A 26,718-nucleotide genomic window follows, 5' to 3' on the forward strand; every position below is an offset into this window, starting at 1 on the left:
GCTGGTTGACTCGATAGCTACTGGCTGATACGTCTGGACTGGAACCGACAAGAAATAGACTTCTCAAGAACAAAAACAAAAACAAAACAAACCACTCATCCACAGCCATCTACTGAGCCGGCACCCCTCCAGCAATGTCGGACAACTCGACAGCCTCAACAGCACCCTGGCCGCCACCAGACGCCCTCTCGCTGCCCCACGACACCAGACAGCCGGGGCTGTACGCCTGCGTCATCACGACGTACGTGGCCAGCGCCATCTTCGTGGCCCTGCGCTTCTACACGCGCGCGGTGCTCCTGGGGCGGCCTCTGATCTCGGCCGACTGGTGCATCCTGGCCGCGTGGCTGTCGACGGGCGGGCTGGTGGCGTCGTCCCTGGAGCAGCTGCACCACGGCATGGGCCGGCACGTCTGGGACACGGACCCGGCCTCCTTCCCGCTGGGCATCCGCGCCGCCTGGTACGGCTACGTGTTCTACAGCACCGCCATGTGCCTGACCAAGGTCTCCATCCTGCTGCTGTACCTGACCTTTTTGGGCGTGGGCAGGCGCGCGAGGCGGGCCGCCCTGGCCACGCTGGCCTTTGTCGTCGTGGCCAACCTCTGGATCGCCGCGTCCAACTTCACCGCCTGCGTGCCCCTGCAGGCTTATTGGGACTTTGGGCTGCGCATGAGCCTGCGCGACCAGGGCCGCGAGGTCTACTGCCATCCAAACATGGTCTACTACGTCAACAGCTCCATCAACGTCGTCACGGATTTTGTTATTTTTGCGCTGCCGCTGCCGGTGGTGCTGAGCATGCGGAAGTTGGCGTGGAGGCAGAAGATGGCCTTGTTGGGGCTGTTTGGGATGGGATTCTTGTGAGTTTGGGTTTTATTTTTGTTGGTGATGCCTACACTGTATCTCTGTCATCTCCAGCTAACCACTTCTCAGCGTCTGCGTCATCGCCATCATCCGCCTCGTCTTCCTCGTCTCCCCCTTCCGCGACCAGGACTACACGTGGAACATATCCATCAACACCTTTTGGACGTCGACCGAGATCAACGTCTCCATCGCCGTGGCCAGCGCCATGACCCTCCGCCCGCTCCTGACGCGCTGGTTCCCCCGCGCCTTTGTCTCCTTTGACGCCGCCGTCGCCGCCGACAAGCACGACAGCGCCCGCGACCAGGCCGCCCACAACCACAGCCTCGACCCCGCCAACTTTGTCAACGACGTCGCCGTCGCCCCGCCCACCATCGGCAGCCGCAGGACCAGGACCGCCCACCGCGACGACCACGCGCGCGCCGAGAGCTGGATCGACTTCCCCGGCAAGCTGGACGGCAGGACCCTGCACGACCTGGAACAGGGCGGCCTGGGCTTCAAGGACCTCTCCACCCCCACCACGGCGGTGTCGAGTCCCACCAGCTTCAGCCACGACTGCGCGACCGTGGAACCGGCCATGCAGAGCCACGTGAGGCAGCGGTCCAGGGATAAGAATGAGGCATGGCCTTTGCATTGAGCCGAGAACAAAACGACTTTTTTGGGGAGTCTTGGGATTTTTTGGCATTTTGGATTTGAGAAATGAATGCACTTTTTTTAGAAGTGAATCTGCTTGCGGCTGATTACAACGCGGGATACTACAAAACCCCATGGCCAAGTCGAGCCAAGCAAAGCCTGCCGGTTAAATGGGCTGAATGCATTCGGGGTTCCGCGATTTGCATGCGCTGATTTGGAGATGCGGCTGCTTGGTCTCCGAGATGGCCACATGTCGTTGCCACTTTCGAACCTCGGAAATGGAAAATGGGCATTCTTATACCAGCTTTGTGTAAGCTGTTCATCCAGAGCTGTTGTCTTGGTTAAGAAAACGACATACGCACCAGAAATATGGCGTCAGCACCAGTATCACAGGATGGAGTACGAGACCAAGCCAGCGGCCACACGACAAAGAGGCAAAACATGATCAAGCTGCACAATGACAAGGTTCAAAAGCAACACGAGTTGATCGAGGCAGGCGGTGACCAAGGTCGGACAATCAAGAGGCCCGACTTTTCACATCAATACCCTGCGTCTTACAAGTCAGTAGCGGAGCTGGAAAAGGTAAGCTTTGTTTGGATTCTCTTCTCCAAGGCTGTCTAACGGCATTCGCCCTGCTCTGTGTTTCCAAATCCAAAAAGCTCACAATCGCCAAACCAGGTAACCCTCGCCGCCCTCCGACCAGACACCCATCACTATGGCAAATGCCTCATCGTCCGCACCGTCGCCCTCCCCCACACGGGTGTAGGCACGACCACCATCGTCGAGGACGAGACGGGCGCCGTCGAGCACCTCGTCATCTTTGCCTACAGCGACTCGTCCATCCTGTCCAACGTGCCCGAGGGCTGCTTCGTCGCCATCAAGGAGCCATTCTTTCGCACGTCTCCCCGGGACGAGGAGGAGGGAGAACTCGACCAGCCGCCCGGCGCATTCATCTCGATCGACCACCCGTCCGACATTGTGCTGCTCCGGTTCAGCGACCCCGCCATCGCGGCTCGTTTCGGGTCGGTGACGCCGCTGCTCGGTTCCGCGCACGAGTGGAAGCAGGCCGGCGATGCCAGCTTCCTGCAGGGCGACCTCGCCACGGCCGCCTTTTGCTACACCGAGGCGCTCGACTTTGCCAGCACCACAGACAACACCGCCACAACCCTCGGAAGGCAGGACACCCTCGACAGGCAAGGCATCCTCGCCAAGCGCGCAGGCACGCACCTCCTGCTGGGCCGGTTCGACGCCGCGCGTGCCGACGCCCTCGAGTCCCTCGCGGGAGGCGACGGCGCACCCTCGGGCTGGCGCGCCCACCAGACGGCCGCCAAGGCCAGCTACGCGCTCGGCGAGTTTTCCACGGCGCTGGCGCACCTCGAATCGGCCGTGCGGCTCAACCCGACCTCGGCGGCGCTGATCAAGGACCGCGACCGCGCGCAGGCCAGGGTCACCGAGGAGGCGACGGGGGTCTACGACTTTGCCGCGCTGGCCGCGACGCTCTCGCCCGGGCCCGGCGGGCGGTGCACGCTGGACGTGGGCAGCTTCTCGCGGCGGACCGAGGAGCGGCCGTCGGCCACGCACGGGCGCGGGCTGTTCGCGACGGAGCGCATCGCGGCCGGCGAGCTGGTGTTTGTGGAAAAGGCGACCGTGATGCCGCCGCAGTACGACGAGGAGCGCTCGTCGGCCGCGCTCTACGCCGGCCTGGTGCGGCGCATGCTCGACAGCCCCACGCTGGCCCGCCGCCTGTGCCGCATGCACGCCGGCGACTACGCGCACGCCACCGGCCGCGAGGGCCAGGTGGTCGACGGCGCCGCCGTGGTGGACGTCTTCCACGCCGAGCTGCTGCGCGTCCGCAACTGCTTCAGCGCGCCGCTGGCCACCGCCGCCGGCCTGCGGCCCGGCCTCGCGAGGCAGCCGCCGTCCGCCAGAGGCCTGTGGCCGCTCGCCGCCGCCATGAACCACGCCTGCGTGGCCAGCACGGTGCGCGCGTTTGTGGGGGACGTGTTCATCACGCGCGCGCTCCGAGACATAGAGCCTGGCGAGGAGCTCACGCAGCAGTACGTGCCCGTGCGCGCCGACGTCGGGGCCCGGCAGGGGCAGTACGGGCAGTGGTGGGGGTTCGAGTGCGGGTGCGTGCTGTGCGCGGCGGAGAAGGGGCGGGAGGCCGGCGGGGGCGGGGACATGGTGCGGCGGAGACGGCTGCTGCTCAAGCAGATCGAGAAGATGGTGGACAGGAGCGCCGCGACGGTGGAGATGTCGGGTGCCGTGGACGTGTTTGGCAAGGGCAGGGCCGACAGCGGGACGGTGCGCAACGTCGAGAGGGTCATGGGCTTGATGGAGGGGGCGCACGAGGTCGACGTCTACGGGCCGAATGTGGTCTATGCTGATGTCGATGGCGTCGGCGACGGACACAGAGACGCGGCGCCGCTGCTCCTCCCGCGCCTCCTGCTCGTCTTCCCCAACATGTGGCTGATGGACGCGTACCGCGGCCGGCGCAAGCACGCCAAAGTGGTGCAGATGGCGACCAGGCTGCTGCGCAACTTTGGCTTCGTCTCCTTCCCGGGGACGACGATGCGGGGCTTTTTTGAGCGGCAGCCTCGGAACAGCGCCGGCATCATGACCATGCATCTCGTGCGGGCGCTCATGTGCGCGACCGAGGCACTCGGGCACTTGGGCAGGGCCGATGAGGCGGGTGATTGGGAGGCCGCGGCGAGGTTTGCGGCCAAGGTCATGACCGGGTGGGAGAACGACCCTGCTGTCATGCTTGGTCCGTCTTGAGGAGATACTTGTGTCTTGTTATGCTGTTGGATACTCCTGCTGTACTTGGGACTTGATAGTTCTTTAGAGTACTATGTTACACTGAAACCGAAACAAACTCAAGTGCACATACGTAATTGTTCTCAAGAGTTCTCGGAGCCTGGGCATTAGGTTAATGAACGTGTTGACACTCGGGACTCATGTCAAAAGAACTGCACGTGTCGAAAGATTTATAAACATAACTTTTCTTTGTACTACCCGAAAATTCCATGTAACTCCCCGAACGCGAACCCCCAACGAAAGTAAATCAGAAGTAGACGAAAGAGCAAAATGAAAGCAATAAGTAAAGGAAAACCAGACCAAAGCAAGCATGAAAGATGTAATGAATACAAACGCAGAAAGTGATTTGGGGAAAAGAGAGGCAGTAACCCGTAACAAAGCAGCGCAAATACAACTCGAGAAAGAAATAGAGAAAAATGAAAAGGCAACCGCAGTGCAGTCTATAGTAACAGAAAGGGAAACTTTGCGTATATAAGCGTAAAACCAAAAATAAAGGAAATGTAAAAAAGACAAAGATAAAAATGTTGACCAAAAAAGACAGAAGAAACACATGCAAGGAAATTAAAACAGACAAAAAGAAAGAAGATACAGCATAACCAAACAAGCAGAGCAAATAAAGATTAAGAAACGACAGGGTAGGAGCAAGTAAACGCAGCAAAGGTCCAAAGGAAGCCAAAAAGACAGATTTTGCAGATGTAGAAAAGACGCAAAAGATAAAGAAAATGACAAGAAAAGGATGAGTGAAAGAGGTTGAGCAAAGAAAATTCCGAAAACGCCTTCTAGAGAAGCCAAACTAGGACAAAAGCATGCGAAAGAGATAATTTGAAAAAGCAGCCAAGGCGAACAGTGAGAAATGACAGAGAAATAAGAAAGTATAACCCCAAGATGAACCCAAATGTTTGATGCAAAAGTAAACGCAAAATGGTAAAGAAAGCGGAGCGGCGATGCATAAAGAGGAAAGAGGATAAGGAAATAGAAACACTAAACAAAAACACTAAGAAAAATCAAATAGGAAAATAACGAGTTTTTTGATGGAAAAGTAGGAAAATAAAAAGGAAAAAAGGGAAAACGAACTCATAAAGAAAACGTAATGAAAAAAGGAAAAAGACAAGGGCAATGCAAAGAAATAAAAGGAAAAAAGAAAACGAAAAAAGGAAAATGAAAAAAGGAAACGGAAAAGGAAATCGGAAAACGGAAAAAAAGAAAGTGAAAACGTAGTGTAAAGAAAAGACGGAGAAATCAAATAAAAGAGACAAAACTGAACTAAAAAAAACACAACAATAAAACAAGTGCAAAAAACGAACTATCATCACATCGTTATGCGCCTCGATGCTTCAGTCCGCCAAAGGTCTCCTTCTGGCAAAGCACAGAAGTTGGACCACTCCTGTCAAAAGTCGGCCAACAACTCAAGCCCTTAATCGACAGGCCTCGATTATCTGTGTCGATGCCGTGAAGAGTCTTCTGTGATTCGCATATCAAGCAGCACCACGTTGCTGTTGACGTCGAGAATCGCCAGATCGACGTCTAATGATATAAATCATTATGCACCCCCTATTTCTCCTAACAATGGAGACGGGGTTTACCACCGGCTTTCAACTCGGGATTCCTCCCAAAGTCGATAGTCCTTGGCGTGCCGTCGGCGTCAAGTAAAGGGCTTGGTTGGGCCTCGTGTGGATGGCCACACGGCCATCCTCGGCTGCATCCATCCCGCAATCCAGTCGGATGGGGATGCTCCATGGTGGGGGCGGAGAATTTGTGCTCGCCGATGGGGGTGAGGACATGCTCGAGGTTGTCCTTTTTCAACCTGCCACGAGAAATCCCACATGCCCCTCCCCTCCGGGCGGCATGCGCAGCTTTGAATTCCTTCGAGGCTGTCGCATAGTCGTCGTATACTATCACGGGCTCATTTTTTTGTTTTGGGGCCGCAAATTCCTCGGTTTCTAGAGGCGTGGTTGATAGAAGGTTGTTTGTGTCGACGACTTGCCCGAGTCCGGTGGTGATGGCGCCCGAGACTAATGACAAGCGGCTGGAGGTTTAAACAAGCGAGGGTCGGAACATTGTTATGATAGCGAAAAACATTAAAAACTAAAAAAGAGTGACTTAAAGAGTGTGAATTAACAAATGCAAAGAAATGCAAAAGAAATGCAAAAAATGCAAAAAATACAAGCGAAGGGGCAGAAAAATACAATTATTAAAAAAGTATTGGTGTGATGGAGCAGGTAATTTCTGTCGAGAATGGCGGGCTGCAGCCAAGACATATATACTAAAGATGACAATCCTTCGTCGACAGACTATGCAAGGGCAAGGCCTACAGAGAAACGGTCCTTGTCGTCAAAGAGCAGCATGTTGCTCACACTGTCGGCGACGCCGACGACTAGGCATACTATTCAGAGCCCTTGGGAGGGTATGAATAGAAAGTACGAGTGCCATTTTTGGGAAGCAGAGGCGATCATGATTGGGTACTGACTTGTGCCCGGCTATACCGAACTTTAAAATAAAATAGCCTCAAGACCCCCAGGTTCACCATTTGGCGTCCTGATCCAAACATGCATAGAGCTTGAAAAAGGAGCAGACTAAATCTAGGGCAGACTGTCTGGACGTACTTTCCCTGTCTCGGACAACGCCAATTCGCCCACCCCGTTTCACTCGTGGTCGTTGTTGCTTTAAATAGTTCCGCTTTCCATGAATCACGACACGGGCATTACGCTAAATATCTCGCTTGCCAGGATACAGCATGTTTTTTTCAAGTCATTTCCAGAACAAATCTTTCAGTGGGACAAGAATATCTCGACTATCCCTCGTATATTTCGGATCTTGTCTTTCAATGCCGTTTAGATAGCCTTTAGCTAGTTATCAACTCAAGTAATGTCCACAAGTGTCATCCTGGGCCGTGATGCTAATTATTGCACCTTGACAGGAGAGTTGGGCTCTTCACTCTAATTGAGGCATCTGCTTGAGTCTTTTATGGAGGTTGCCTGAAATTCGTTCATTTCGGCTTCATCCGGCAGCAGACCTCAGGCCATGTACTTGTGCATCTTTTGAGATTGACGATTCCGTCTTTAGCTTGGTCATAGATGCTCCGACCGCCCCTTGGGCCTTGGCGACCTTGTTCCTGATATATACAGGATAGGGAATGACTGGAATGGCGCCATAGTAACGTGGCTAAACTTGATAGCTAAAAGAATGAGGGCAGTTGGCGAGTATCGGAATAGTAGAACACGGGCATAATGTCAAGAAATGACAAGCCTGCATTCCCTTGATAGCTTCGGCGATCGCTACAGACACTCCAAGTCGGAATGGTATACAAGTGTCACAGAAGTTGCTAGATTTTGAATTGAACTCCCCAAGCTGGTGTCACCTGTGACCTGTGTCAAATTTGCTATCTCAGAAAGAGAAAGAACGCAAAAAGATGTTAACAATTCTCTACATAAAGCTGTCTAGCCGTGACAGTTGTACCACGAGGCACTTGTAAGAACCATTGCAGAGCGCCCAGTAGGCATAGGGGTCTGACTATGATACATATCAACCTACTCAACAGCGGTGTTCTTACTGGGAGTATCAGTTGGTACTGCGCTAGAGTACGACAAAGGAGGGGCAAGAGTGCTCATGTATCAATCGAGGAGCACTATGTCTGGCTATGCGCAAATCAAAACAGTGAAGCTTTGGGCATGATGTTGATCGAGTGCAATATTTGGATTTATTTCGAGAGCAAGATGAAATTTATCAATCAGGAAAAGTCAACTGTCAATTCTGACCTTGTCGGCCATAAAAGTATAGCACTGCGATAATACCCCTTGCCGGACCGCCTGCCGTTGGTGCCAACTTGGATATCGGGCAAGACGGATAGCAACGTTGTATCTCCGGCCATTTACCGCGCCGCCAAGGTGTCATTTGATCCTACCAGCGAAAAGCGCACCTGCACGAAGCCAGGGAATCGACAAGCGGATCTCTGCATACTGGTAATCCTTGGCAAGGGTCGAGCGCAAAAACCACATCAACTCAAAAGGGTGAAAGAAAAGCAGGCACATGTACACAAGAGAGAACAATAATGAGAATGTTATATCAAGTACAACACCAAAAGAGAGAATTGTCACGTACGACGGCAGTCAAACTCGGCCCCGTTCAATATCCATCATCTTGCTCAATACTGCTCGCGGCCCCAGTCGAGGGTCAAGGCTCATCACATCCAATCAAGCTCATGGCTGTATAGTTCCCCACCAGCACTGGCACCTCACAGGGCAGTGTGTCGGCAATCAGGAAGGTAACATTCGCGGTTTTCCTTGGCGGCACAAAGATACGGCGCAGAACCCATGGAAATCTCATCCGGGCACTATGCAGGCAACGGAGGGGGGTTGCATTCACGCTTCGTATTAGCACGATGATGGCCCCGCGAATAGGAATCGGCTTGAGCGAGCCAGGCGCCGTCGCGGGCGTATAAGAACCTCGGCATCAACGTCGACAGCATCCTGTGTCTTCGAGAAGCGCAGACACTGGCACCTAAAATGGCGCGTACTGTCTTTTCCATTACGGCTGCGCTCTTTTGCGCCCTCGCGGGTGTCGCGCATGGCGCAAACGACCAGGCCAGTCAGGCATCAGCTGCCCCGGAGCCTGCCGTGATCCCAGGGTCCTACATTGCGGAGCTACAAGACAGTGAGGTATGTTGCTGAAGATGCAATAACGATCCCGCAACAAAGGATGCGCACACAGCCGCTGACCATGGCCAACAAACGACAGGACACCGGCGCTTTCATGACCAGCCTGAAATCCGACCTCGGCCAGGACAATGTCTCCCGGCGCACCGAGCTCAAGTCCAGACTGTTCAACGGAGTCTCGTTTCGCCTGTCTGATGACTTGGTCCGGGAAAACGACAACTCGACTGTCAACAGAATCGCCAATCTTCCCCAGGTCAAACGGCTGTGGCCCGTCCAAATCGTCCCGCGACCACAAACCGAGACCAAATGGACGGCAGCAGGTGTGCCAACCCAGCCCAACAGCCGCCATCGCCGTCGCCAAAACACGGTCCCCTACCCGCCTCACGTCCAAACCCAGGTCGACAAGCTGCACGCCCGAGGCCTGACAGGCAAAGGTGTGCGCATCAGCATCATCGACTCGGGCGTCGACTACCTCCACCCTGCCCTGGGCGGCTGCTTCGGCCCGGGCTGCATCGTGTCCTACGGCTACGACTTGGTTGGCGACGCCTACAACGGCAACAACGCGCCGGTGCCTGACCAAGACCCCCTGGACCAGTGCGATGGCCACGGCACCCACGTGGCTGGCATCATCGGCGCGCAGCAGGACAAGGTCGCACTGACCGGCAGCGGGCTCAAGGGTGCAGCGCCGGGCGCGACGCTGGGCATGTACCGCGTCTTTGGATGCACCGGCGGCTCTGGAACCGATGTCCTCATTGCCGCGGTCACCAAGGCGTTTGAGGATGGCAGCGACATCATCACTGGATCTTTGGGCCTCACGAGCGGCTGGAGCGAGGACGCTTTCTCTGTCACAGTGTCGCGCATGGTGGCCGCCGGGGTGCACGTTACCTTTGCTGCAGGAAACGAGGTTGGCGGAACCGAGGGCATGTTCGGTATCAGTGCGCCGTCGACGGGAGATGGAGTGCTTGCTATTTCCTCATACGAGGCCTCGCTGGCTCCAACTTACGACGCGGCCAAAGGAACGGTTGTGTACACGCGCGAGGCAGTCCTAAGTGGCAGCGTCAGCCGCTTCACTAGCTGGGGGCCCAACTATGAGTTGCAACTCAAGCCACAGTTTGGAGCTCCAGGCGGACAGATCCTCTCGCTTTGGCCAACCACTTTGGGGGGATATGCGGTGAATTCCGGCACTTCAATGGCCACACCACTTGCGGCGGGCGTCATCGCGCTGCTCATCGAGGCACGCGGCAAGATTGCCCCAGGCGTGGTGGAGAAGATGCTTTCTTCGACGGCGAAGCCAGCACCGTCTTTTAGACTCAGTGATGCAGGGCAATGGGTTCTCAGTGATGGACTGGCACCCGTCGTTCAACAGGGCGCTGGCCTCATCCAGGCACTGGACGCACTCGAGTCCACAATCACATTTGATGTGCCAAACCTGTCACTCAACGACACTGACAATTTCTCCGGCTCAACTTCCTTCAAAGTCACAAACCTGGGACAGGAGGTTGCCACTTACAATGTTTCTCACTCGCCTGCGCTGACGGCCAGCTCTCTTACCTCGATCTACAGAAACTCGGCCCCTGACATGAGCAAAGCTGCAGCAAAAGTGTCCTTTGAGCCATCGACACTGACTCTGGCGCCTGGTGAAAGCGCCGAGGTCAACATGGTCGTTTCCCCACCGACCGACCACGGCTTCGATCCCGCCAGCCTGCCCATGTATTCTGGATGGGTGACGCTCAACGGTACCGGTAGCACGGGTCCGGTCCAGTCCTTGTCGCTGCCATACTTTGGCTTGGCCGGATCCATGCGCAACGCAACGGTCATGGCCGTGAACAGGATGTTCATGTTGGACACTGCAAACATGAGAGGCAGCGGTCTGCGAGACAATGTAACATTCCAGCTTACCGCACCAAGCACGCGCCCCGAGTGGGCCGTTGATGCCGGCAACGCGACGGCCAACGTTCTCGTAGTTGGATCCATGCCGGTAGCATACACGTGGCTGGTGTTGGGCAGCCCCGAGGTCAGGATAGAGGTCGTGCCACTCGAGGGGCCTGCGCTGGCAGATGCCAAAGACAACGGACTAGGCGTGAAGGTCCTTGGCAGCGTGGGGGCAGAGTTCCCGATCAAGTATAGCCGTGCGGCTGGCACGTTGACGGCCTGGGATGGCAGTCTGGCGGATGGGACGTGGGTGCCAGCCGGGCGATACCGACTTGGTATATCTGCACTCAAGATCATGGCGGACAGGACGAAGCGTGAGTCATGGGATTTGTACAACTCGCCCGAGTTTTACATTCGTTGGGTCAAAGCTGTCTAGTTTGGGATAGTTACCATATAACAGCTGCGAACGATGTTGATAGATTCACACATTGATGATCCTGTCCTTTTTGGGTTGAAGAAGAACATCTTTCTGTGTGTAATTTGAATTTGTGCACTAGACCAGTTAACGGCTTCGTTTCCCTGTTCAATGATGCGCGATTGAACCCCAGCCGCTAAGTCAGTGGCTTGGGCGGTGAAAAGTTTCTGCCGCCGTCATTGCGGGGAAATTCCTTCAATGCGCGATTGCGACTGTGCGCGTTGGCATTGGAATTGGAGTCACCGCTGGCTAGAAACTTTTTTTATTCTTATTTTTTCAGCTCTCTTGTCATATCAGTCAGTGAACGTAGCCAAATAGTAGACCAACCATCAACCCAGACCAACTCAGTAGACTGCGTTCGACTTTGCTTCGCCTCTGGCTCCCTCGCCGATCGGACCTGGCAATTGTCGCAAAATTTGTACGGCCTTTTTCTCGAGACGTTCCAAATTGAAACCTGCGATCCCGCCGCGAATAAACCCAAGACAAGATCTGCCGCCCGCGACACTCCGTCTCGACTGCGGTGCGGCAGTCCCCGGCTCTAGCGTCTTGGATTCTCTTCCCCGACAAGACGAAAACAGAGAAGTTCTCCCCCGTACTCGAGGCCATCGCCTCGCACAAACCCCTCCAAGATGGCGACCGCCCGCTCGACCCCGTCGATGACCGACGACCCAGCCAAGCTCCAAGACCTCAAGGAGGAGCTGTACGAGGCCTGCGTCAACCATGGCTCCCCCGAACGGCTGTACGGGCAAAAGGACCTCCTGGCGCTCGGCGTCGTGTCCGAGGACAACCCGACCCTGCTTCTTAAGGTGATCCAGGGCCTGACGGACGACAAGCTCCTGGTGCCCGTCAACGACGCGCGCAAGGGCGGCCTGGCCTGGCGGTACCGCACGCGCGAGGACGCCGCCAAGTACGCCACGCTGCCCAGCTCCGAGGCCATGCTCGTCTACACGCTCATCGACGAGGCCGGCGCCGACGGAATCTGGTCGCGCGCCATCCTGCGGCGCCTGGGGATGCACGATGCCACCCTCAAGCAGGCCCTCAAGCAGCTCGAGAGCAAGGGCTTCATCTCGGAGATGAAGAGCGTCGAGCACCCCAACAAAAAGATGTACATCAAGGCCAACCTCCGACCCTCGGAAAAGGCCACCGGTGGCCCCTGGTACAACGACTCGACCCTGGACGAGGCCTTTATCGACGAGCTGGAGCGCGTCGTCTTCGACATTGTCAAGGCCAGGAGCACATACAGGTCCCACGCCTCGGACAGCGCCAACGCCAAGGTTCCCAAGAAGGCCGTCAAGGGGACGGCAACGGCGGCTGGGAAGAAGCGCACGGCGGCGGAGGCGGGCGTCGACTCGACCACCAACGGCAACGGCCATGCTCCCAAGGTCAACGGCCACACCGGCTCGGGCGCCGTGTCTTCCTCGCGCAGGAACAAACTCCGCCCCCTCCCGGCCGGTTACAAGGGCTACCCGACGACCAAGCAGATCGCCGTCATGATACAGGAGGCCGGCATCGCCAAGAACCAAACGCTAGAGGAGGACGACATCCAGCAGCTCGTCGACGTCTTGGTGTTTGACGGCCTCATTGAGCCCGTGCACCACGGATACGAGCCGCGGAAGCCCGGGTACCGCGCGGCCGAGGTTGCCAGGTTGGACGACGTCACGCTCAGCGACCAGAACCAGATGGACGTCGTTCGCATGGGCCCGCCGGCACGCGAAAACGGTCTGACCGAAGCACCGTGTGGCAGGTGTCCTGTTTTTGAGCTTTGCGAGGAGGGAGGGCCCGTCAGTCCGCGGACTTGCATATACTACAACAAGTGGCTTGGACTGCACACAGAGGAGAAAAAGGCTTCTGTTGAAGAGGCTGTCGTCGAAATCTGAAAAGGAATTCAAAAAAAGATAGCTGCTGGTCACTTAACTGTATTATTTCATCAATTGTCTCATTTAGCGGGCGTTGGGTGGTACAATCATTCGCAAAAGATAACTATCTAGGCAAAGAAAAGCAAAAACAATTAACTTGACGCATGGCGCATGCCCTGCAGGTTGCATCGAGTGAAAAAGTAAATCTTTGACACCACAGTCATGACACAAAATTGCAAGTCGTTCACATTGGAAGGCGCAGATGATATCGAGACCAATGTTTGAACCAGACATGAGTGATTGCTTTTTAGGTTACTGGGAACTAACGCTATAGGATTGGAACCATTCGTATCGTATCGCACAACTGTTTCTACCCTCCAACCGCATCGACGTTTCGCCTTGAATCCACCTAGTAGACCCGACTACTAAGTCATGAACCCCGCACTCCCGACTAGGCACGCACGCAATCAGGACCAAAAAAACCTGTCACCTCAAAGGACCGATTTAGACGGTACCAGCGTTGACAATGGTGACCTTGGTCTTGGGGGTACCGCTGCTGGAGCCAAGAGCCTCAATGGGCTTGATGACATCCTCGAAACCGGAGACAACCTCGCCAAAGACGACGTGCTTGCCGTCCAACCATGAGGTCTTGACAGTGGTGATGAAGAACTGCGAGCCGTTGCTGTGATTGAAAAAAATAATGTCAGCCAGATCTGCCTTGTGTTGAAAGTTTGACACAGAGGCTCAATGGTGCCTGAGTTCCCGCGTATTGGTAAACTTACGTGTTGGGGCCGGCGTTGGCCATGGACAGGAGTCCAGGCCTGGTGTGCTTGATCTGGAAGTTCTCGTCGGCAAACTTCTCGCCGTAGACGGACTTGCCACCGGTGCCCTGTAACAGAATTGGGGTCAGTCTCCTGTTTGATACACTGCGAGGCGAGGACTAGGCATTGATGGAGGTACAACATACGTTGCCACGGGTGAAGTCACCGCCCTGGAGCATGAAGTCGGGGATGATACGGTGGAAGCCAGAGTCCTTGTAGCCTCCAACGCCGGGCTCGCCAACGCAAAGACGCCTGAAGTTGTCGGCGGTCTTGGGGACTACATCATCGTAGAGCTTGAACTCGACGCGCTTGGTCACGCCGTTGAAGGAAATGTCGAAGAAACTACAAATTGCAATAATCCGTCAGTCACAGACCTCTTGCGTATAGGAAGTATCAAAGAGCATCGTTCTAGCTCATAGTGAGCGCTTTGAAGCTGTGGGAGCTGGCAGAGGACTTACACGTTAGGCTTAGACATGGTGGAGGAATAGAAGCGAACTCGGGTGGTGTTGTTGATGGGAGATTTCGGTGTAGCAACGAAGTTCGGTTTAACAAAAGAAGTTCTGGGGATGGAGGAAGAGAAGATGTTCTGGCGGGGAACGAGGGGTCGAAGAAGAGTAGTCCTCATTTTGTCTGTTAGAATCGACGCGAAGCTGCTTGGCGGGGTAAATCGTCAGCAAAAGCCAATCAAGACTCCAAATTCCTAAAGTGGGGTTGATCTGGTCCAGCAAAGCCCAAGATGATGTAGAAACACGTGACTCGTCTGAGGGGCGTCAGTGGATCGGGGCGAGCGGGGGGCAAGGAAGGACCAAGGGACCAAACGGCCAAGCGGCCAAGCATGCAAGCTTGAGGCGAATTCGAGCCCGCGGCTTCCTTTCCATGATTATGTCGATTGCGACCGGTTTGGGACCAGATGAGGTGGCTGAGTCGTTCAGCATGCACTAGCAGGCTACCGACTACCAATTGAGTCTGGGTGAAACATTGTGATAGCCTCAGCATGTAGGATTCCACAATTTCCGGGACACAGCTTGAGAGCAAGCTCAGTCACCCAGGTCAGGTTGGGGTCGAAGCTAATGAGCTTTCATGTTTTTGCAAGGTACCTCAAGGAGCTTGAGCTCCCCGCGGACTTTGACCAAGCTACCTCAATGGCCGGAGCGGGGCAGTCTGGGACAAGCTCCTCACGGTCTGCACTGCAGTCTGCGGCTCTTTTCGGGTTGGCTCGGAGAACGGGTGGACTCCTTGACAAAGCAAGCAGCTCCGGTGGGGCCCCCTTCCTTCCCGTATTCCGTTGGGTTGTCTGCAATGATGCAGCTTGCCACATCGCATAGGCCTCGCCAACGCATGTCAATGACGCGACTGAAAGACCAAGTCTATTTTGCAGTGCCCATTGCAGTGAAAGTACCGTGTACTGGTAATTCCTAACCGGTTTCAACTGGTCTTCGAGCGGGCTGCACACTTTGCGAAGAGATTGTGGTATGGAGATTGGGATGCCTGGATAGCCTTGATTGGGGGTGCCTGTTGGGATTGAATTTAGGAAAGCGCAACGTTGCTTACCTTGATCAAAATGGTCAATGGTAGGATAAGATTTCGAAAAGGGAAGGCTGTTCTATGAAGAAAAGATGGTGTTGATACAGATGGCGTAATTAAAGTACACTTGTAATACAGATCCGAGCAATGGCAGAAAAGAGTTTTAGGCTGTGATGGTCTACTCAGAAAAAAAATATTTTCTTTCCCCTTGTTTGTAGCTGAGACTCGTGGCAGGAGAGGAGCTTGGACAGCCGTCAAATGAAAATGAGTGGGTCATCGTCACTGGCTGCCTGGTGAGAAACTGATGCCTCAGGCTAGAAGTAATCTAGTAAATGCATACCATGTACTACCACAAGAGGGCCTGCTGCCACGCCTTGCATGCAATTTACAGTTCGTCTCTCTTACAGTTCATCTTTCAATTGAAACTGCTTCTTTCAGCTGCACCAGAAACTGGACGAATAGTAGCCAATGCGGAGTATATACAGCGACTGTATTGGCGGGGGCTGGCCTGGCTTTTGAACTTCGACCATGACCGAACTCCTACCGTACCTTATTTCAGATAGCAAGCTTGAAGATTCGTCACGTGTCATGACCAGTCTGACAATCTTAGTAAGCCCGAGGCGCTGTGCGGCAGACGGGCTTGGCAAGGTTGGCGGCTCTCAGTAATTTAGCGCTGGGCATCGAAGAAAGGTGGGCCCAGCGACGACCGCCATTCCACCTGGCAACTTCGAGGCACGATCAATCGCAACAAGTGACTTCGACAACGACGTTTGCCCCGTGCTTTAACCACTCCCATCTACCATTTTTCATTCTAATATATCAGACCCTGAGAGGAAATCACCAATATGGATTGGAACGATCTCAAAAGCACGGTGTCGAACTTGACACTGTACGATGTCAAGGCCGGCGTGCGCAAAGTCCAGAATGGTAAGGCGGCTACAACTGAGCCCGAGACTGAGCCGGAGCCGTACGAGACCATGTCTGAGGTCGCCATGCTAACGATATGCGACCAGCTGTCATGAATTATACCGAGATGGAGTCAAAGGTAGATCATGTCCATTTCATCGGCCGAGGACGAAGTTTTGTATCTCTGCCAGACCGCTGACGAACTTCTCGCAGGTCCGGGAAGCCACAAATAACGAGCCATGGGGCGCCTCCTCTTCTCTGATGCAAGAGATTGCAAACGGCACATTCAACTAGTACGTTCAGTCACTATATATAATATATGTGGCTTCCTTGGATGATTGCAAATTGCTTACGCAATCGTATCTAGCCAAACACTCAACGAAATCATGCCCATGATCTACCGCCGCTTCACCGAGAAGACGGCAGAGGAATGGCGACAGATCTACAAAGCGCTACAACTGCTCGAGTTTCTTATCAAGCACGGTTCTGAACGCGTTATCGACGATGCCCGCTCACACCTGACGCTCCTGAAGATGCTGCGTCAATTCCACTACATTGACCAGAATGGCAAAGACCAGGGAATCAACGTGCGAAACCGGGCGAAGGAGCTGGCCGAGCTGTTGGGTGACGTCGACCGCATACGGGCTGAGCGCAAAAAGGCCCGCGCCAACAAGGCCAAATACACTGGTGTTGAGGGTGGTGCGGGTGGCTTCTCGAGCGGCAGCGGCGGACGCTTCGGCGGGTTTGGTAGCGAGTCTGGCGGCTACGGGGGGAGCAACGCCAACTATGGTGGATATTCTGGTGGTGTTTATGGTGATGGCGGTGGTTTCGGAGGGCAGACGGATGACTGGCGTGGGGAGAGCAGCAGCGGCGGCGGTGGCGGTGGCAGCAGCAGCCGTGCGGACCAGTTCGAGGAGTATGACGAGTTTGATGAGGGCGAGAAGAAGACAGCCGCGTCGAGCAGCTCGGGCCGGGCTGGTGTCAAGCGGACTACTGGCGGGTCTTCTTCTTCTTCCTCCGCACCCAAGAAGGCTGAGCCACCAAAGAAGAAGGAGCCCGAGGTCGATCTCTTCTCGTTTGACGAGCCGGAAACGACATCCGTTCCGGCCCCGACTATTGCGCCGTCCTCCAGCTCTGGCCTTGCTGCTCTGTCCTCCGCCAACGACGACGACGACGACTTTGATGACTTCCAGTCCGCAGCCCCAGTCAACAGCGGCGGACAGCCCTTGGCGGCGCCAATGACGTCGAATGCCTCGAGCGCACAGTTTGCCGCACCCAAGCCTGTGTCGGCTCCTCAACAGGCCAACCTGGGCAACATGGTCGGCCTTTCCTCCATCTCACCAACTCCTGCATCCTCGGCCATCTCCCCACCACCCGCCGCCAACTATTCTTCTCTCAGCACGCCCCTCGCAGCCACCCCCTCGGGACCTCCCAAGCCAACCGGTTACTCGGCCGCTCAGCCCAACTATTTCACCTCGGTCCAGGCTGGTGCGAGCCAGTCGACTCCGTCCCTGCAGTCACGGCAATCTGCCTCTTCCGTCGGGTTCGGCGCCTCGACACCCATGTCCTCGACCAGCGCATCCCTTGGGGCTCCCAAGCCCAGCGCGGCTGCCAAGCCGGCGGGTGGCGATGCCTTTGGCTCCCTGTGGTCGCAGGCTAGCGTCGGTGTCAAGAAGCCGAGCACCCCGAGCGCCGGACCGGCGATGGGTCAACTCGCCAAGGAGAAGAGCGCGGCCGGCATCTGGGGTGCGCCTGCGACTGCGGGCAGCTCGGCTGGGGCGAACAAGCCTGCCGGGGGAAGCTCCCAGGGCGGCGCTATGGGCGACCTTCTCGGCTGAGTGTGTCGCTGTTGTGGCCATCACTAGACACTGTTCCGCTGATCGACACGCTCAGTGCTTTGAGTGGCTGCCAGCGTTATCTCGAATGACTGGTCGATTGTTGATGCACGGGATTGAAATGGTCTAGGTATATTTTCTCTGACTGCTGTAGCACACTTGGGTTTTCTTCATTACGCTGTTTAGAATTGGTTGATACTTCGTACCAGGCGTTTTGGCGCAAGAAAATCCCTTTCTGTTTTTTTGCATATTCTTCAGACTCATAATTTGCTCCATGGCCTTGGTACACCGCTGCACGCTAATAGTTTACTTGTTCTTGATGTCCACTGCCTTGGTTTCTTCTTCCATTTTCTGTTCCCAATTGGCTGGGAGGGTCGATACCCGAAACTTCGCGAAGCGTACGAAAAAAAAGTCGGTCCTCTCTTTCTTAGCCCTCATTTCTTTCTCGGTACTTTTTGTCTTGAGCTTTCGTCCCCCGCCTGGGGCGAAATGTTTGCCGGCTGCTGTCCCCAGTTATCCCAATTCATTTGGGACAAAGGCACCGGTGCTTTCCGTCATCCTGGAAGTGCACGAGAAGCACACGAGGTCAACATCACGACTACAGATATCTCAGATATCACATCAGCGCGATTATTTGGAGCCATCTCCACAACAGAAATCACTTTCCACCGCTCAACTAGGAGTCACGGCTTAGATTGCCGGTTTTGCCTGGCAAGACCGGAAACCGTCGCTGAAGAAGCGTTGGTGCAGTGGGAAATCGCAAGACTGAATCTCGATAATGGAGAAGTCCTTCAATCTTGTAACACATCGATCGAAAGAATGGCAGATTTGGAACTCTTGAAATAGTGACCCTCAACGGCCAAAGACGCAGCCATGAAGAGCAGTCAAAGCAGCAAACCCCCGTCATATCTCACCTTGCTTCGCAGTTTGCATGGCCCTGATGCAGTATGGAGTCTCATCCGGCGGATTTTGATTTCTTGACTGAACACGCGCAGCTCAGACCTTTGCCCACAAGAGATGCCATGTGGGTCAGGACACCAACAACATCCAATATCCGCCCTTATGGCTCAGTGGTAGAGCGCATCACTAGTAAGGTGAACATCCACATTATGATGAGGTCCTAGGTTCGATCCCTGGTGAGGGCATTGGAATGTGATCCACAAGATATCTGCTCAGGACATCTGATCCTGAGCAATCCATTTTTGGTGTTGTTTATTATTTTGAATATTGCGCTTGATTGGACCACATACATCTTTTATGTTGCTCATGAAGAAGAGCCTTGGCGAACAAATTTTCAATGGCTACATGATCCAGAACCCACCCCACCCAGCACCACAATTTGCGTCTTTCTGGTCCTGTTGAGGTTATTAGCAGTCATTATGTGGCTGAGTTGTTGATCCGGTCATACCCGTGTCGGATATTTAGCCGTTGAAGAGGTTTCTCAAAAAGTTGGACTGACGTCAGAGTTTCGATTGTCCCGGCAGTGTATAATAGCACATTGTATGTAGAGTCACCCGAAACCCATCCGATTTGCGAGAGATGTTATCAGAACATAGTATCTCCTACCATCAACCCCCTGTACTATTCAACACAAAGTTGTCCACTCACCCACCTCCGATGCCTCAATCAATGTTATGCGAGGCATCTAATAGAGGTTTGATAGTTTTTTTCACCCAGAAACTCGCTTCTGTACATCGTGAGCCCTGAACGCTAACTGATGACGTCGAGTAATTTGAGTCAAACGAGTTGACAGAGTATTGTTTTTGGTGGCAAGGGCCTCCCTGGGAGGTGAAGAAATGACCATGGCCGCAGGTGAAGGCGCAGATATTGCGTTGTTTTTTTGTGACAGCTTCCTGTCAAAAAGGTTCAAAGCTTACAAGAGTTAATCTGGAAGCAACTGGTATTGCGTTTGTTGCGACCATGTGAGCCTCCAAGACAACAATAAAGCACTTCCGCAGATATACCACGCGTTTGCAAATGAGATCAAATAGCTCGAGTGTGCAGGGGCTGAACAAGGGTTACGAGAAATAATGTATCTATTCGAACAGAGATGCATGCAAGTCCATGGACCGCAAATCAAATAAATATGTCTAGGCTATCTGCCTTCATCGGTTCGACCCCTCTGTTTTTCACCACCTCCAGACAAGTCCTGAATCTGCCGCTGCTATTCCGTTTCCCATCATTCCGCATTGCAGCCATCAAAACCACGCGTGATTAGCTTGCTCATCAACTACACCAAAAGAGCCCAACACCATGCGCGTCACGGCAACGTTGGTCTGCATCCTCCCCCTCGCCCTCGGCGCCCGGCTCCTCAAAGCCCGCGGCGGCACCCCTCTCAACTCGTACATCGTGGTGCTCAAGGAAACATACAACGGCGGCGAGGTGACGATATCCGACGTCGAGGACGGGCTGGGAGACGTCAACAAGTCGCAGACGTACACGAGCGCCGTCGGGTTCAGGGGCTTCGCGGCCAAGCTCAACGCCACGCAGCTGGACGCCCTCAAGTCCTCGCCCAAGGTCGACTACATCGAGGAGGACGCCATGGTGCACATCAGCGGGTCCGTGACATCCCAGACCGGCGCCGACTGGGGCCTCGCGCGCCTGTCGAGCCGCGCGCCCAACGACACCACGTACAGGTACGACGCCACGGCCGGGACGGGCACGTGTGCCTACGTCATTGACACGGGCATCATGATCGACCACTCCGAGTTTGAAGGGCGCGCGACCTGGGCGGGCAACTTTGTGGACAAGAACGACACGGACGGCAACGGGCACGGCACCCACGTGGCCGGCACCATCGGCGGGGTGACGTACGGCGTGGCCAAGCAGACGAGGCTGTTTGCGGTCAAAGTGCTGGACTCCTCGGGGAGCGGGACCAACTCCCAGATCATCGCGGGGATGAACTTTGTGGTGCAGGACGCGCCCAAACGCAACTGCTCCAAGGGCGTGGTGGTCAACATGTCGCTGGGCGGCGAGCAGTCGACGGCGGTCAACTCGGCGGCGCGCGCCGTGGTGCAGGCGGGCTACTTTCTCGCCGTGGCCGCGGGCAACGAGTCCAACGACACCAAGCTGTACTCGCCGTCGTCCGAGGAGAGCGTGTGCGCGGTGGGCGCCACGACGCGCAACGACTCCATGGCCTCGTACAGCAACTTCGGCGCCGGCGTGGCGCTGTTTGCGCCGGGCAGCGACATCAAGTCTGCGTGGAACGACGGCAAGACCAAGAGCATCTCGGGCACCAGCATGGCCACGCCGCACGTCGCAGGCCTGGGGGCGTATTTGATGGGCATCCGCGGGCCGATGAGCGGCTCTGCCGTGTGCGACCTGGTCAAGAAGTCGGCGCTGAGGGGCAAGGTCTCGGGGCTGCCGAGCGGGACGGCCAACAGGCTTGCTTATAATGGTGGTGCTTGAGTCTGATGGGGGAATTGGGATTTAAGGGGTTGTGAATTGGGCAAAGTGAAAAAAAAGAAAGAGGTTAAGCGGCTCATGATGCATGTGTTATACACCTTTGGCTGTTGACAATTATATTCTTCTTCTTCTAAAGTTTCCATCATAAATGTGACTATCTCACCGTGTAATGATGGTGACTTGGCCCATCGAGAAGAGTGGTCAGCGGCGTTTTGTCCATAACTTCCCTACAGTGCACAACAAACCTGTTGTTCAACATCAGGAATTTAAAAGGTAAAAATGTCGTTCTTTTTTAGCAACAAAAAGCAAACGGTTTTTTCGAGACTGTTTCCGTATTAAATAAAAGACCACATCACAGACACAGAGGTCCACGACAAGCACAAAATACTGCAGACATGGGATGCTTTCACAGCACGCCGGTCGGGAGACGCCGCCGCAGCCGGCGTGATTCCATCGAATTTGAAGAGCGATACAACAGGGAGGCAGATATCCCCTACAACTGGGAAAGATCGTGGAGAAGTAATCAGAACCAACCAGGCAGCGGCCGTCGGCGAGCTCATGGGGATCGAGACCCGGCAAGGAGGAGGGGAGGTGTATATGGTGATGATTGAAGAGGTATATTTCCAACAGATTTATTGGCTCTGGCAGGGAATTGGGGAATTAAAACAGCTTCTTTCATTGATCAAAATATTTATAGCTCAGATGCCAGTTAAGAATGAACAATACATATAATCCAGGCTGATGTCCATTCTATGGATATCACATATAGTCAAGATACAGAGGGCTTTTCAGTACCTCTTGGCTTAAAAAGGTGCAAAAGGAAAGGTGAAGTAACCTGATTCGGAACATGTCAAGATCAAGATCACGATGATTGTGTCACCACAAGACAACAGCGCATTTGAGCAACCAGCCTCAACCCCGCGTTCCTCCCACGGGAAGGCCAGTTTGATCAAGTGGTCAGGCTGCCATGAAATCCCTGGCGGAAAGTACGCAAATGTGTGGTCCCGCAGCCGATAGGCGAGTTGAGCCTATTGGCCGTGTAGGATCCCCAAAGGACGCGCCTTCCTTTCTATTTCAACGACACTACCCCGCAATCATGCCATTGCCCCTGCGGTCGCGACCATTCACGCGAAGTTCGACCGTGAGACTCTGAGACGCGAGTTGGTCGCCCACGGATCCAAAGTTGGAAGCCCCCGCTCTAATTTAGATCGACCGTTGACAATGTCTGGACTAGAACCGATCGCCGCGCTGAGCCTGGCATGTAGCATCCTCCAGGTCCTGGAGCAGGCCATGAAGACGACTCAGGTGGCGATCAAAGTCTACAAGGATGGCACGCTAGATGACCTAAGGGGCCACGAGCAGGATGCAGAGACTCTCCGCAATCTGTCTGCCGAGATTGAAACGATATGCAGCAGTGGTGCTCCTCGCAGGCCCTCGAAATTCGACAGCGACTTGCTCAAGACGGCGGCGAAATGCAGGGACATTCAGCGAGACATCAGAGCTCACATGGCGTTCTTTGTTGAAGAATGCAAACAAGGGGAGCTTGTGGGCGGCTGTCTTTGTGTCTGTCAAGGTCACCAGTGGCAAGAAACTAGAGGAGCTGCTCAAGGAGTTGCGCAGGATTGAGGATCGGATGCGCACAGGCCTGTTGGCAGCAACATTTTTTAGTAATAGTCCGGATACTCAATCAACAGTGTCATGAATGCTGATCTTTGCCTTGAGTTATTAGCGAAGCCGTGCGTGCTGCAGATGTGCAGCTCACCGACGTCAAGTATGACCTTTGCAATTTCTTCATCAAATACGAAAATGGCGAGCGCGACGTGGCGAGGCTTGTCTCAAACGCTTCCAGCACCGTGTCTGATGAAGCTTCAAGAACCAGGGCTCATACAACTGCAGAAACTGACAAGGCCAGCAAAGCCATCGCGCGGCACGTAACCTCGGAGGTGACTCGCAACCAGAAACTCTTGGCAAATCAAATCGGGACTGGAACCTCAAGAGTCTTGCACGGAATCAGCAGTCTCAAAGCCGAGTCAGATCAGGGCGCTACGAAGGAACGCCTCCTCGCCAGTCTCCGATTCGACCGCATGAACGAAAGATGGAGCCACGTCAGAGGAGCCGAGCATCCCAAGACTCTGGACTGGATAATGCAGACGGAGCAGCCCGAGGGCTCCTTTGGGTCGTGGGATATTTTCCCACATTGGTTGCAGTCCTCGGACCCTATATACTGGATAAGTGGCAAACCGGGAGCAGGCAAGAGCACACTTATCAGTTACACCCTGACCAACCATGGAACGACGGAAAACCTCAGAATCTAGCGGGATAATGTTGTCATCCTCCGTCACTTTTTTTGGCGCCCAGGAACACCGATGCAGCAAAGCAGCCGATGACTTTTGTGCTCATTGGCCTATCAAATACTCGAGTTCGATCCGGCCGCCCTGGGTTTTATGATTCAATCGCAAAGCTACGCCCGGAAGGAATCCCACACCGACTGGTCGATTTCGGAGCTGAAATCATTGTGCTTAAAACTTCTCGGCAATTCTGCAGCATCATTCTGTGTTTTTGTCGATGGCCTTGACGAGCTTGACCCCAGCGAGTATTTTTACGACCTTTGGGTGCTGATTCAATCTATGCAAGCAGCTGCTCCTGGTCTCCTTGAACTTTGCTTGTCCTCACGTCCCGAACCTGACATACGGTGTTACCTGGGGCGATTCCCGGGGCTCAAAGTGCAGGATGTCAACCGACAGGACCTTGAAGAGTTTGCAGCAGATCAACTCGAGGCAAGGCTTTTTACATACCTCAACCGGGACCACCAACACTCGAACTGGAATGATTTAGAATGCGGACAAGTTCCACGCTGGCGCGACGTCAAGTCCGGATTGGAAGAACACCTCGTCAACTGCGCCGAAGGCGTTTTTCTCTGGCTTTGTCTTGCTGTCCGCAGAGTAAAGCAGAGTCTGACGAGTCGGCGCAAAATTGAAGAGATAAGGCAAGAGATCGATTTCATGCCGGACAAGATTGAAGACATATACAGGCAGATGTGGTCGAAGCTTGCCAAAGATAAAGGTGATCCTCGACCGGCACGTACAGCTCTTTACTTCAAGAGGTGCATGGTCGAGAAAGACCGCAGTCAGCAGTATTTTCTCAATCTACTGCTTGTTGCACTGCGGTCGACTGATCATAAACTTCACCTACCCGCCTTTGAAGACAACTTGATCGACAGACTGGGTTCTCTGCTTAGGACCTGCGAGTTTATCGAAGAAAACATCGACAACGACTCCCTGGGCTTTATAGATAGAGTCTACATGGGCGAGGAGGCGGCAGTGCTATTTAGGATGCATAGGGAAGGATATATGGAGACCATAGATTTCGAGCCTGTAAATCTGGTTTGGGGCAATGAAACCCACAAGGGCTGTGAAGAGCTCATCAGATACGCAAACGATGACATGGTATTCCGCTTTGTTCACCGAAGCGTCTATGATTTCCTCACGGACACAAAAGAAGGAACGAGGCTCTTGGACCGTTGTCAGCTGTCCATTGAGGATATACATGAGAAGCTTACCGAGGGTAAACAAGCAATAGCACGAAGAATTTTTGATACTAGCTTCTGTCCAATCGCCCGAGTTTGTCACTGCACAACTCAGCTCGAGGCAGTTACTGTCAGGTCAGGTGGGGCGACTGCTAGTTAGCAACTTGCGCTTCAGCACAAGGCCTGATGACGCCAGGGAAAAGCTTGTGGATGCATTAGCAACCAGATTTGAGTACTGGACCGACAGAATCGTCCTACTCCATGGGCGCATACATCCGGCAGATAGGGTTCAGTTTCATGAGGACACATTCTCAATGGTTACGCCTCTGTCGATTACGCTGGCAGAAGGTATCAACGCCTTTTACGAAGACACTTACAAGCAACGTCATACCGGCATGGTTCAGACGTCCAGACCCGCCTGGACTTATTTTCTCGCCCGTTGCCAATTCTTTCTGGACGGCGAATGCTCCATTCATGATGAGATTCTGCTATGGATTGGGCACCCCGATTCAGAGGCGTTTCAAACCACTTATAAAGCTAAAGCCAGATTCCTAAGATCATACGTTGACCACAGATTTGGGCTATACGGCATGGAGAACCAAGACACGATAGCGATATGTGTGTTGAGCTTTCCAATACCATTGGTATTGCGATACATTCTCCAAGCACTCAAATGCTGGGAACCTACCTCCTGGGCCAAGGACCTGCCTGCGTTTGCCTCGCTAGAGAAAGTCGCCATGTCACAGGACGGCATAGCGAGCCAACATAAAACGGCCGAGTCTCCAGTTCAGCCTTTAATCCTCGTTAACAAGAGAATTCACGATTTGCACGAGGCGGAGAGGTATTATGAAGGTTATATGGAAAGAAGCTTTACCAAAGTCACGGACCAAACAGACCAAGTAATTCTCAGGGACCTCATCGTGGGCTTTCTGAAGGACCCCAAGAGTGTGTTGGATAAGCGTAAACATCAACAGCCAATTAACCAATTGGCTGAAGCGGATGGACGCTGTGACGAGACGCCTGTAAAGCTCGAACAACACCTTGTCAAAGCGGGCTATTTACGCGTGGGTCTAGCTGGCCTCGACTAGCCTCCCTGTCGCTGCAAATCATAAGGCGTCTAACCAAGACTAAATTTGGCACGGGAAGGATAAGGTGGCCAAGGCGTTGCACATGAGCGCCATGATGAATTTTTGGCTTTTTGCTTTTCAATTCTACATCTTCCCATAACTTGGCAATTTATCCGTCGAGGCTCTCCTCATTTCGGTCGTGTATCCAACGAGGAAGGCATACAAATGAAAGACGGCTTTGTTTACACTTTGGTAAAATGTCTACATAAATTACATAACAACTCTCTCCCGTACACAAAATTTTCAGTATGGGCGCACGGACCATGCTGTTAACGTTTGCGCGGGACTTCCGCCTGTAGCCCTAACAGGCGCGCACACACGAAAAACTCTTCAACCTGTCGCCCTAAGCACCGTCACTACACGGAACGCCTTTCCTCGCAACACCCATGTATAATCGACAGATCTCCCCTTTGAC

At 54.1% G+C, this 26,718-nt stretch overlaps 10 protein-coding genes and 1 non-coding gene across 11 annotated transcripts; 9 read left to right on the top strand and 2 right to left on the bottom strand.

The window, feature by feature from the left end:
* Positions 1-134: 134 nt before the first annotated feature.
* Positions 135-1,491, top strand: MGG_10442 (uncharacterized protein; the record flags this gene model as incomplete). Its single annotated transcript, XM_003713296.1, has 2 exons — positions 135-853; positions 927-1,491. The coding sequence occupies 2 exons, from the start codon at positions 135-137 to the stop codon at positions 1,489-1,491; spliced, it is 1,284 nt and encodes a 427-aa protein (XP_003713344.1).
* Positions 1,492-1,856: 365 nt separating this feature from the next.
* On the top strand, positions 1,857-4,265 carry MGG_10443 (uncharacterized protein; the record flags this gene model as incomplete). The annotated part of the gene is made up of 2 exons (XM_003713297.1): positions 1,857-2,069; positions 2,166-4,265. The coding sequence occupies 2 exons, from the start codon at positions 1,857-1,859 to the stop codon at positions 4,263-4,265; spliced, it is 2,313 nt and encodes a 770-aa protein (XP_003713345.1).
* Positions 4,266-5,864: 1,599 nt separating this feature from the next.
* MGG_15513 (uncharacterized protein) lies at positions 5,865-6,649 on the bottom strand (the record flags this gene model as incomplete). Its single annotated transcript, XM_003713298.1, has 2 exons — positions 5,865-6,330; positions 6,597-6,649. The coding sequence occupies 2 exons, from the start codon at positions 6,647-6,649 to the stop codon at positions 5,865-5,867; spliced, it is 519 nt and encodes a 172-aa protein (XP_003713346.1).
* Positions 6,650-8,806: 2,157 nt separating this feature from the next.
* Positions 8,807-11,264, top strand: MGG_10445 (thermostable alkaline protease; the record flags this gene model as incomplete). The annotated part of the gene is made up of 2 exons (XM_003713299.1): positions 8,807-8,959; positions 9,039-11,264. The coding sequence occupies 2 exons, from the start codon at positions 8,807-8,809 to the stop codon at positions 11,262-11,264; spliced, it is 2,379 nt and encodes a 792-aa protein (XP_003713347.1).
* Positions 11,265-11,529: 265 nt separating this feature from the next.
* On the top strand, positions 11,530-13,386 carry MGG_10446 (DNA-directed RNA polymerase III subunit RPC6). Its single transcript, XM_003713300.1, has one exon. It carries the CDS (start codon positions 11,933-11,935, stop codon positions 13,178-13,180), a length of 1,248 nt encoding a protein of 415 aa, XP_003713348.1. The 5' UTR covers positions 11,530-11,932; the 3' UTR covers positions 13,181-13,386.
* Positions 13,387-13,663: 277 nt separating this feature from the next.
* Positions 13,664-15,464, bottom strand: MGG_10447 (peptidyl-prolyl cis-trans isomerase; the record flags this gene model as incomplete). Its single annotated transcript, XM_003713301.1, has 4 exons — positions 14,439-15,464; positions 14,127-14,322; positions 13,942-14,048; positions 13,664-13,841 (listed from the first exon to the last, which is right to left on the bottom strand). Exons 1-4 carry the CDS (start codon positions 14,603-14,605, stop codon positions 13,664-13,666), a joined length of 648 nt encoding a protein of 215 aa, XP_003713349.1. The 5' UTR covers positions 14,606-15,464.
* Positions 15,465-16,263: 799 nt separating this feature from the next.
* Positions 16,264-19,390, top strand: MGG_10448 (uncharacterized protein). Its single transcript, XM_003713302.1, has 4 exons — positions 16,264-16,431; positions 16,518-16,549; positions 16,624-16,703; positions 16,778-19,390. Exons 1-4 carry the CDS (start codon positions 16,350-16,352, stop codon positions 18,246-18,248), a joined length of 1,665 nt encoding a protein of 554 aa, XP_003713350.1. The 5' UTR covers positions 16,264-16,349; the 3' UTR covers positions 18,249-19,390.
* On the top strand, positions 19,302-19,390 carry MGG_20003. Its single transcript has one exon. It is a non-coding gene; the product is annotated as a tRNA-Thr (tRNA).
* A 438-nt stretch (positions 19,391-19,828) lies between these two features.
* MGG_10449 (proteinase T) lies at positions 19,829-21,746 on the top strand. The gene has a single exon (XM_003713303.1). The coding sequence runs from the start codon at positions 20,499-20,501 to the stop codon at positions 21,651-21,653; it is 1,155 nt and encodes a 384-aa protein (XP_003713351.1). The 5' UTR covers positions 19,829-20,498; the 3' UTR covers positions 21,654-21,746.
* Positions 21,747-22,871: 1,125 nt separating this feature from the next.
* MGG_15514 (uncharacterized protein) lies at positions 22,872-23,352 on the top strand (the record flags this gene model as incomplete). Its single annotated transcript, XM_003713304.1, has 1 exon — positions 22,872-23,352. One exon carries the CDS (start codon positions 22,872-22,874, stop codon positions 23,274-23,276), a length of 405 nt encoding a protein of 134 aa, XP_003713352.1. The 3' UTR covers positions 23,277-23,352.
* A 1,300-nt stretch (positions 23,353-24,652) lies between these two features.
* On the top strand, positions 24,653-26,264 carry MGG_15515 (uncharacterized protein; the record flags this gene model as incomplete). Its single annotated transcript, XM_003713305.1, has 2 exons — positions 24,653-25,214; positions 25,333-26,264. The coding sequence occupies 2 exons, from the start codon at positions 24,653-24,655 to the stop codon at positions 26,262-26,264; spliced, it is 1,494 nt and encodes a 497-aa protein (XP_003713353.1).
* Positions 26,265-26,718: the final 454 nt, after the last annotated feature.

This window comes from Pyricularia oryzae, chromosome 2, assembly GCF_000002495.2.
Source record: "Pyricularia oryzae 70-15 chromosome 2, whole genome shotgun sequence".
Classification (NCBI taxonomy): Eukaryota; Fungi; Ascomycota; class Sordariomycetes; order Magnaporthales; family Pyriculariaceae; genus Pyricularia; species Pyricularia oryzae.

Bases quoted from the DNA above. Each gene is read 5' to 3' on its own strand.
- MGG_10448 (XM_003713302.1), top strand. From the start codon at position 16,350: ATGGATTGGAACGATCTCAAAAGCACGGTGTCGAACTTGACACTGTAC. The intron at 16,432-16,517 runs GTAAGGCGGCTA...ATATGCGACCAG, and splicing joins CGTGCGCAAAGTCCAGAATG to CTGTCATGAATTATACCGAG. The intron at 16,550-16,623 runs GTAGATCATGTC...AACTTCTCGCAG, and splicing joins ATACCGAGATGGAGTCAAAG to GTCCGGGAAGCCACAAATAA.
- MGG_10446 (XM_003713300.1), top strand. From the start codon at position 11,933: ATGGCGACCGCCCGCTCGACCCCGTCGATGACCGACGACCCAGCCAAG.
- MGG_10449 (XM_003713303.1), top strand. From the start codon at position 20,499: ATGCGCGTCACGGCAACGTTGGTCTGCATCCTCCCCCTCGCCCTCGGC.